Source organism: Montipora foliosa, chromosome 8, assembly GCF_036669935.1.
Source record: "Montipora foliosa isolate CH-2021 chromosome 8, ASM3666993v2, whole genome shotgun sequence".
NCBI classification, from domain to species: domain Eukaryota; kingdom Metazoa; phylum Cnidaria; class Anthozoa; order Scleractinia; family Acroporidae; genus Montipora; species Montipora foliosa.
In genome coordinates this window covers 15703080-15713914 of record NC_090876.1, presented here as the reverse complement: position 1 = coordinate 15713914, position 10835 = coordinate 15703080, and the positions used below count along the sequence as shown (strand labels likewise).

Genomic DNA, 10835 nt, shown 5'->3' with positions numbered 1-10835 from the left:
ACCAGGCAATAAGTCTATTGCTTTGTACGGATAAATAAGGCCTGTTTTAACTGTATCTGTTGCTACTAGAAGGTCTTTTCTTGACAACGCATCCAGTTTCGACTTGACGCCTTTAAATTTCTCGCGCTATGAATTTTCGAATTTTCTGATCAGCTACAACGCCATCTCTTAGCTATCTCTTCGCTTTTCCACTGCCCGATCTCTGGCTTCGCCGACCAAGAGGCCAACAACGACCTTAAGTAAGGATGTTACAATCAAAGGCATGGCAGCTTTAAACAGAGGAAAATTCACAAGTTCAAACAAAACTGAACTTAGTTGGTGTAGTCAACTTGTTACTGTTTAGTCTGTTTACAAGAGAGGAGAACAATAGGCACAGCTGGAGTAGATTTTACAAGTCATGGGATGGATATCGCAATCCTGGCCCGGAAAATGTATCTCATGGTGGCTATTTTAATCAAAAGTGTAACAACCGCGATGCAAATTCCATAGCCAACAGAGCAATTTATTCACGTCAACAACTCTATGGTCTCAAGTGGAAATCGCCGCTAGGCATAACTACAGAATACAGGGCCACTTACGGTTACATTTTCCATAGAACGGCTCGACGGCTCGCCAGTCAAGAAGAATGAGTGTATGAGGCTCGACGGCTCGCCAGTCAAGAAGAATGAGTGTATGAGGCTCGACGGCTCGCCAGTCAAGAAGAATGAGTGTATGAGGCTCGACGGCTCGCCAGTCAAGAAGAATGAGTGTATGAGGCTCGACGGCTCGCCAGTCAAGAAGAATGAGTGTATGAGGCTCGACGGCTCGCCAGTCAAGAAGAATGAGTGTATGAGGCTCGACGGCTCGCCAGTCAAGAAGAATGAGTGTATGAGGCTCGACGATTCGCCAGTCAAGAAGAATGAGTGTATGCGGCTCGACGATTCGCCACTCAAGAAGAATGAGTGTATGCGGCTCGACGCGGCTCGACGGCTCGCCAGTCAAGAAGAATGAGTGTATGAGGCTTGACGGCTCGCCAGTCAAGAAGAATGAGTGTATGAGGCTCGACGGCTCGCCAGTCAAGAAGAATGAGTGTATGCGGCTCGATGGCTAATCACTTACGGCCTAAGCACTTTTCACTCTCATTTTATTGTTCGGTTAACTACACTTTTTACGACATCGTTTGAAGAATATAGCACTCGTTTACTGATTAAGCCTAAGCGCTTGTTTCACTGATTAGGTCGAGGCACTATTTTAACATTTTAGCTTTCAATTTACCGTTTGGTTAACTACACTTTTTATGAGATCGTCTAAAGAATATAGCACTCGTTTACTGATTAAGCCTAAGCGCTTGTTTCAGTGATTAGGTCGAAGCACTCTTTTAACATTTTACCTTTCAATTTGCCATGGCCTTCTAGATCGCTTCCTCATTTCTGGCCCGCCGATGCACCATGCTCGCAAGAGCAACACAACGAAATAATTTCGGAACCACTGAATCCTCTAATTACAGAAAACATTCAACGAGGGCTAATCAATGCAGGACACATTACAAACGCGGACCTTGCCTGAACGTTATGGATCATTACTCGTACACCGACGTAAGGACGAGATGAACGCTATAACAGAGTACTTGAAATCCTCCGAGAAGAGCACTGCAGTATGGCCAATGCCTTTCGGCTAGCCAGATGCCCCCGCAGCACAATCAGGGATTTCGTAGCGATCGCTGAGCTTAAGATCGTCGATGCCAGGGAGCACGAGCTAGTCACACGCGACCACTCTGGTTCAGTGCAACAGCTAGAACTGGTGTGTCGCAAACGTTTGCGACGTTATCAACCAATGATGGCTGCCATGCGGAGGGAAAGCCGGCTACTCCCGCTGAAGTTTGGTCCGCGCTTCTACGAGTAGGGATCACATCCTGCTCGGAAAAAAAAACGGCTCTTTTAGGAGCCACCAACTTTGCAAAAGTGAATGACCAACAGATCAAATACAGTAGATCCCCGCTAACTCGAACCCCTTTAACTTGAAAACCCCGCTAACTCGAACAGATTTTCGCTTCCCTTGACCAAAGTTTACCCCGATAACTCGAATTTCTGGTCCTTATAACTCGACAGGAAGGCCAATTGTAGACAAATAATTAAAGACTTCATTAAAAGGGTTTCGGAGGAAGAGCATTTCGGGGATTGGGAACTAGAAAAAAATTCCAAAATGGCGGATAAATGAATAGGCAACAATGTGGGCAAGTAACGCTAGCCAACACTAAAACAGTGAACAAAGACCATATTAGTAGTATAAGTGCTGCTCAAGGTATCGTTATGAACTGCCTTTAACTTTTTTTGCGTAGTTTAGAAGCAATAGACAAGTAAATGCCCCGCCGACAGGTTACCGACACGTTACCGACAGGTTGCCAACAGTCGGCCAACTGTCGGCCGACTGTTGGCCGACAGTCGGCCGACACTTTGGCCTCAAACATAACACAAACTGTCGGCCGAGAGTTGGCCAACAGTCGGCCGACAGTCGGCCAACAGTTGGCCGACTGTCGGCCAACAGTTGGCCAACAGTCGGCCGACAGTTGGGCAACAGTCGGCCGACTGTCGGCCGACAGTTGACCGACAGTCGGCCGACAGTTGACCGACAGTCGGCCGACAGGTTTTTTGGGGAGCTCTTCTTCACAATTACCCGCCGATGCACCATGCTCGCAAGAGCAATACAACGAAAGAATTTCGGAACCATTGAATCCTCTTATTACAGAAAACATTCAACGAGGGCTAATCAATGCAGGACACATTACAAACGCGGACCTTGCCTGAACGTTATGGATCATTACTCGTACACCGACGTAAGGACGAGAACTTTAGTTATTAAGAAATACATTTTAATGGGACAATATGTTTGTTCATTTCTTTAATTAATGACAGATACCACCCTAGTCTTCCACTTGTCAATTACTTGTTTAGATCAAAATAAATCTTATACTGCATTAACTTATCTATCTCCATTAATACACGAGGCCACACAAAAGTACTACAAATGGAATATACCCCGTTCGTTAATGAATCCACGAGGTCACACAAGCGCTATACACATCGAATACAATTACGTTCTTTAATCCATGAGGCGAGAGAACGCGCAACACATCGAATAATATTTATTTCTTTCATCCATGAGGCCACTCAAGCGCGCTACATATCGAATAAAATTACGTTCTTTAATCCATGTGGCGAGAGAACGCGCAACACATCGAATAATATTTCTTTCTTTAATCCATGAGGCCATACAAGCGCGCTACACATCGAATCATATTTCGTGTTAATATATCTACATGTACCACTAAGGCCACTGCCGAGCCGGCGAGCCACCAAGCCACTCTCTTATATATCTAACAAGTTCTTAAGGCACTAAAACCACTGCCGAGCCGGCGAGCCGCCGAGCCACTCTCTTATATATTTACCACGTTCGTAAGGCACCGACTAAAACCACTGCCGAGCCGGCGAGCCGCCGAGCCACTCTCTTATATATTTACCACTTTCGTAAGGCACTAAAACCACTGCCGCGCCGGCGAGCCGCCGAGCTACTATCTTATATATCTCACAAGTTCTTAAGGCACTAAAACCACTGCCGAGCCGGCGAGCCGCCGAGCCGCTCTCTTATGATATATCTAACATGTTCTTAAGGCGCTAAGACCACTGCCGAGCCGGCAAGCCGCCGAGCCACTCTCTTATATATCTAACATGTTCTTAAGGCACTAAGACCACTGCCGAGCCGGCGATCCGCCGAGCCACTCTCTTATGATATATCTAACATGTTCTTAAGGCACTAAGACCACTGCCGAGCCGGCAAGCCGCTGAGCCGTTTTCTACCGCCTGAGTTCGCAAACTTCACTGATTTTCCAGATGGCGCCAAGGTCAAAATACGGCTTTCAAATCCATTGCTATTGCAATTTTCTCCTCATACTTCGCTAATGTAAGAGCAAGTAAAATTCCTCAAGATCAATTGAAAGTACTGCTGAGTTTATTGCTGGCAAAACGAGGGGGCCGACGAGGTCGACTGAGAGCTTAAAGCAGCCGAAGATTTCGTTGATGATTCGCCGGTTGAATTCAAACTCACATCGATCATTTAACCACAAACTCAAGCTCGTATCATCTGGAAACTTCGCACAGACGTTTTAAGCATTGTTATGTAATTTCTGTTTTCTTAAAATCAGTGTTTTTGGGATGTCTAATGCTATTTCCCCGCAACTATTAACTTCGCATAAATTATATTTTGAATTTACGTCACAGACACAATGATATGATATGATATGATATGATATTTTATTATTTATGCACGGTAAAATCATCAGCTAAGATTACAAACAATGCTAAAATCTAAATTACAAAAGGTAAAATTTTAAAATGATTACAATAAAATACAATTACTATAATACTATATTAATTCTAAAGCTGCTTTCCATGAATGCCGTGCTTTATACTAAAATATGTCTTTAATCAGATTTTTGAAAAGCCCAAGAGACTCTGCTTGTCTCGCTTTGAGGGGTAAGCTATTCCAGACAGTAGCACCTCTATAGCTGAAGCTGTTTCTATAATAATTTGTCCGTGGAAACGGAACATTAAGCTTTCTTTCAGAGTCTCTTAAACTATAAACAGATTCGCGGTTTGTAAATTTAGAACATAGATATTCCGGTGCTAGCCCCTGAAGACACTTATAGACCATTGTGGCCAGCGCAATTTGTTGCTGGCTAACTAGATTTTTCCAGCCTAAAATTTTGAATAGCTCGCTAGCATTTGCATCAAAATTAGAGAAGGTCAAAACTCTGGCTGCTCTATTTTGCAGTTTTTGTAATTTGTCATGTAACGTGATACCACAGTTTCCCCAGACGACATTGCAGTAGTCAAAGTGCGGTTGAAGTAAAGCGTGATAAATAGAGTGCAATGTCGTCTGAGGAACGAGATGCCTTATACGTTTGAGGGCTCCAATTCCAGAAGCTACTTTCTTTGTCAGTTTATCGACATGGCTACTCCAGTTAAGATTATTATCAATAAGCACGCCCAGGGATTTAGCAACAGAAACTTGAGTGATAGGAGCACCATTAATCTCGGGAATTGGAGGATTTGTGAGAGCATACAACCTCTGCCTTGATCCAATCAGCATAAATTCGGTTTTTCTCATGTTCAGGGTAAGTTTGTTTGCTATCAACCACTTTTTAACATTTTCTAGATCATGGTTAAGTCTTGATTCTATGTCGCCTGTATTGTCACTCGCATATGTTAGGTGGGTGTCATCTGCGTACATCCATGGCATACAATTCGTTAGACAGTTTGGCAGATCATTGATATATAGCAAAAACAACAATGGACCCAAAATAGTCCCTTGAGGGACGCCGCAACTTAGTGAGCAGGTTTTAGAAAGTGATCCATTAATAGAACACTTTTGAGTGCGGTTGTCCAAATAGGACTTAAACCAGTTGTAAGAAATGCCATGTATGCCGTAATTATTTAATTTAGATAAAAGGATCTCGTGATTAACCGTATCAAAAGCTTTTTTAGGTCTAGGAAAACAACAGCGTTTATTTTTCCTCGGTCAATGTTGTAAGCCCAAGTATCCGTAGCCCCAAGTAAAGCCGTAACGGTGGAATGAATAGAGCGAAAACCAGATTGGCATTTACATATTACGTTATGCTTTGTTAGGTACGCATATAATTGGTTATAAACTATTCTTTCGAACACTTTGGCTATAACCGGGATAACGGAAATTGGGCGGTAATTGTTTAGGTCATCACGTTCCCCTTGTTTGAATAGTGGAGTGACCCGTGCACACTTCCAGTCGTCTGGGAACACACCTACATTTAATGACTGATTGAAAATATAGCACAGCGGTTTGCAAATAAGATCCGCGCATTCACGAATAAGTCGAGAAGAAATTTTGTCAAGGCCGACTGCCTTTGATTTTTTCAGTTTATTCAGCAGTGAAAATACTTCATTTGTGGAGGTTGGGCGGAACTGAAACTCCTTATCCGTGCTAGTGAGATAATTCAGATAGCTGTTGCCATCTGAAGAAGGAATATCACTAGCAAGTTTCGGGCCAATGGTAGCAAAATAACGATTAAATTCGTGCGCTATTTCTGCTGGAGCTGTTACTGATTGCTCATTTACATTCAGTTGTTTCACAGACGTTTCCACGAAATTTCGGGAAGACAGCTCATTGATGATCTGCCAGGTTTTGCGGGAATCACCCTTATGCTCGTTTAGCATATTTTGATAATAAACTTGCTTCGCTAGCCTAGTCGCACTATTGACTTTGTTCCGCTGTCTTTTAAAGTGAACCCAATCATTAGGATTTTTTGATCTAATTGCTCTGAGTTTCAAAATATCTCGATCGTGCATCTGTTTTTTAAGCTCAGAAGTAATCCATGGGGAACCCCGCGCGCGAACACGAGTGGTTCTCAATGGAGCGTGCTTGTTAACAATAGCCAAAAAGGATTCCTTCCATTCATTCCACACATCATTTGGATTGGAAGAATTGTTTATGTGATCCCAATCTTGAGATGCAACATCGCTACGAAATTTATCACGGTCAAAACTTCGAAAATTCCTATAGGTTATATTAGTGTGACCCTTACTCTGTCCATTAATGGCTAATTTTCGATAGACATAGACCATGCTGTGATCGCTAATGCCAATATGACGCACACCTGAGCATAACACCTTGTCAGGACAGTTAGTAAAAATTAAATCAATCAATGTTGCAGAAGTTTCGGTTATTCTTGTTGGTTCTGTTATGAGTTGTTGAAGTCCATAAACATCCGTGATAGTTAATAATTTGCGTGTATCGCTGTCAAACTGGGATGCGGCCATATTGCAATTTACATCCCCTAAAAGGTAGAATTCAGTATTAAGGGAATCCAATTTCCCAATCAACTCTTCAAAAGGTGAAAATATACCAACAAGCGAATTAGGTGGTCTATACCACGTAGCAACAATAAATGATTTAGAGCGAGGTTTGCGTATTTCAATACAAAGGTTCTCAAGACTGTCCATGCAAAGATCGTTGCGCACCGAAAAGTTAATTGACTTTTTTACATAAAAGCAAACGCCCCCACCTCCATATGTAGTTCTATCACGTCTAACTATATCATAACCAGAGATACTGACCTCATTATCGGTGATGTATTCATTTAGTTTAGTCTCGTTAATTGCGAGAACATCTATATCGTTACTTACGAGAAAGATCTTGAGTTCATCAAGATGAGTGGTCAATTTATTTATATTCAGCGAGGCCAGCTTAAAACCGCGTTTGGAGGGCAATACTCGAGAACGATCAATAGGATTTTGAGTCGGACTTCTCGATGACTCCTGACTGTTGCCTTCCAACGGCACGGCATTAATGGAAGGCATAGTAAAAGTTCAATGAGCTAGACCAATCTATCGCTCACGCGTCCAGCCGTCTCTTCTCGGGGAGGATACCCGAACTCGAGTGAGCGGCGGAAATCGAGCCTAAGAACACTGCCGAGCCGGCAAGCCGCCGAGCCACTCTCTTATATATCTAACATGTTCTTAAGGCACTAAAACCACTGCCGAGCCGGCAAGCCGCCGAGCCACTCTCTTATGATATATCTAACATGTTCTTAAGGCACTAAGACAACTGCCGAGCCGGCAAGCCGCCGAGCCACTCTCTTATATATCTAACATGTTCTTAAGGCACTAAAACCACTGCCGAGCCGGCGAGCCGCCGAGCCACTCTCTTATGATATATCTAACATGTTCTTAAGGCACTAAGACCACTGCCGAGCCGGCAAGCCGCCGAGCCACTCTCTTATATATTTACCACGTTCGTAAGGCACCGACTAAACCACTGCCGAGCCGCCGAGCCGCCGAGCCACTCTCTTATATATTTACCACGTTCGTAAGGCACTAAAACCACTGCCACGCCGGCGAGCCGCCGAGCCACTCTCTTATGATATATCTAACATGTTCTTAAGGCACTAAGACCACTGCCGAGCCGGCAAGCCGCCGAGCCACTCTCTTATATATCTAACATGTTCTTAAGGCACTAAAGCCACTGCCGAGCCACCGAGCCACTCTCTTATATATCTATGACATGTTCTTAAGGCATCAAAGCCACTGCCGAGCCGGCGAGCCGGCGAGCCACTCTCTCATATATTATCCCTTTCTCGTTCTTTCATCACTGAGCGTAACCGACGAGCCAACGGGCCACTTGAGAGAGATAGACCTTGAAAAGTGGCCCTGTATTCTGTAGTTGCTCCCGTCGCTACCTTTTTTCGTTTTCCAATACTTGCAAAGTTTGGGATTGCTCAAAACTCGTCGATGTCGTGGTGGACAATATATTTTACGTTATCCATGTTATAAGATCAAAACCATCATCAGCCACACTAACAATGCAACTACAATCAAAGCATTCCGAGTTGGTCTCTGTCTGGAAAACCTCTCTCCAGTCAATCGATTTTTTCTTCTCTTACCTTCTTCTACACCGCTTAATTTTTGCCTCTTCAACACCAGATCGATTAACAACAAAACTTTACAAATTAAAGATTACATCGTTGATAAACGCGTTGATTTACAAGTGAATTAAGCCTGATGAATCCTCCGATTTTTCTTCGCGTGGTATATGGGTGTCTACAAACCGAAGACCGATATATGCCCAAAGGGATATATACACGTTCCTTTACCGTCCTTGTCCCATTCTTCACAGAAGTAAACTTGAAGTCGAACTCCTTAATTAACAATGCTGCTTTCAAGTCCTTCGAGCAAATGGAATTACAGCTTTCCTGTACCTTTCCTCCTACCCGCCTTATTGTAGTTTATGGGCCACCGCCATCGACTAAAAATCGACTTACCTTTCCTCTCTTCCTGGACGAATTTACTTTCTTTTTGGAACGTCTTGTCTGCTCGTTTGGTCAACTACTAATATGCGGTGACTTTAACTTACATATTGATGATACTTCAGACTCCGCTGCCGTCAAGATTATGGACCTTCTTAGCTGCTTCAATCTCAACGTACAGAATATTTCCTTTCCAACTCATAAAAGTAGTCACACCCTAGACTTAATTATTACACGATCTGATGAGAATTTCGTCTCCAATTTTTCCGTCCACGATGCTTTTATTTCCGATCACTTTGCTGTGCATTGTAATCTTAATATTCAACGGGCGCCCAAGTCGACGATATCTGTCTGTTATCGTGAACTTCAAGCCATTAATTTGGATAATCTAAATCATGATATTTGTGTTTCACCTCTCTGTCTCTATGACCAGCTTTCCCATGATGTCATCACACTTTTTGATGAATATGACACTATTCTCTCCTCCATTTTGGATTGGCACGCTTTCTTGGTAACCAAGACGATCGTTCAATGCTTCCACGCCCCGTGGCACACTGAGGCTATTCGTGTGCAAAAAACTCGGCGCCGCCAACTTGAAAGACGCTGGCGCCCTTCTCAGCTTCTTGTTGACCGTTCTGCTTTTGTTGACCAATGCTCCTCGGTAAAGAATCTTGTCTTCAGCGCCAAAATGTCCTTCTACTCTACTTTGATTCATGATGCTGGTATCGACAGCCAAGCCCTTTTTAAGTCAATTGATCGTCTACTTCAAAGAAAACCTGATAAACGTCTACCTTTTTTTTGCTCGTCGGATGAAATTGCTAATCGATTTACAGCGTTTTTCGAGGAAAAAAATTGACAAACTTCGAGGTGAGCTTCCTTAAGTCGACTTCACCCATTTTTTCGCTGCGCTCGATACTCCTATATTTGGCTTTAGCCTAGAGTATTTCTCATCCACCACTATCCATGAACTCTCTCAGATAGCTTGTCACGTTGGTGCCAAATCATTCAGCTTGGACCCTCTTCCCTCATCCCTTTCCATAAGTCATATTGATCTCCTACCTGTGTTATACAACATTGTTAACGCGTTTCCTTTGAAACTGGTCATTTGCCACGATCCCTTAAATCTGCAGTTCTGTCACCGCTCCTCAGGCAGCCTTCACTTAACCTTGAACTATTACGGAATTTTCGACCAATTTCTAATCTCAAAGTTGTCTCCAAAATTGCCGAGAAAGTCGTCGCCTCCCGCTTTATTCACTATCTTGAGCTGAATCATCTCCACGAACCGCTCCTGACCAATCAGCGAATTCTTTGATTGCACCTGACGTCACGGCAGCCATGTTGATGGGAACACAATAGCGAAAAAGTCTTTTGGGAATTTGACTCAATTATTATGCAAAACTTGAGCTACATTATTCTATTGTTTTGCACCAGCATGGTCGTCTTATCACGTAAGTGCAATCATTCAAAGAATAAGCGCTTCCAAAGTTGTGAGACAGCTCTTGTTCGTGCCTATAACGACTTATATGCGACGCGCCGTCGATAACCGTTGGGATAGATAGATAGATAGATAGTTTTATTAAAATTACCCTTGCAGCCCGAGGGCTGAATTACGATAATTTTTACAAATGTACAACGTTAATTAATTGTAACTATAAATTATAAAATGATAAATTAAGAAAGTTATTTGATAAGAATTTAACAATACTAAAGCTATTATTATGTAAACACTAAATTACAATTAAGATACAGCTAAAATTTTCAAAATCATATCATTTAATATATATGAGTTGCAAAAGGGCATGTTATCGGCAATGGCTTACAATAAAACTGTCTCTGAAACGATTGGTTTTAAAACGCGGGACTTGGAACTTGCGATTTTTCCGTGTACGCAAAGTGCCAGAGTAAGGTGGCGGAAGGAGTGAATGAAGCTTGTGATTATTGTTATTACATATGCCTTGAAACATTGAGTTACCAATCGCCTCTCTCCTGGCATACAAGGTAGGTATGCTACAAACTTCTAAAG

General features: G+C 42.9%; 1 protein-coding gene across 1 annotated transcript; it reads left to right on the top strand.

Moving 5' to 3' along the window:
- The first annotated feature begins 633 nt into the window (after positions 1-633).
- Positions 634-990, top strand: LOC137968308 (uncharacterized). The gene has a single exon (XM_068814910.1). The coding sequence runs from the start codon at positions 634-636 to the stop codon at positions 988-990; it is 357 nt and encodes a 118-aa protein (XP_068671011.1).
- Positions 991-10835: the final 9845 nt, after the last annotated feature.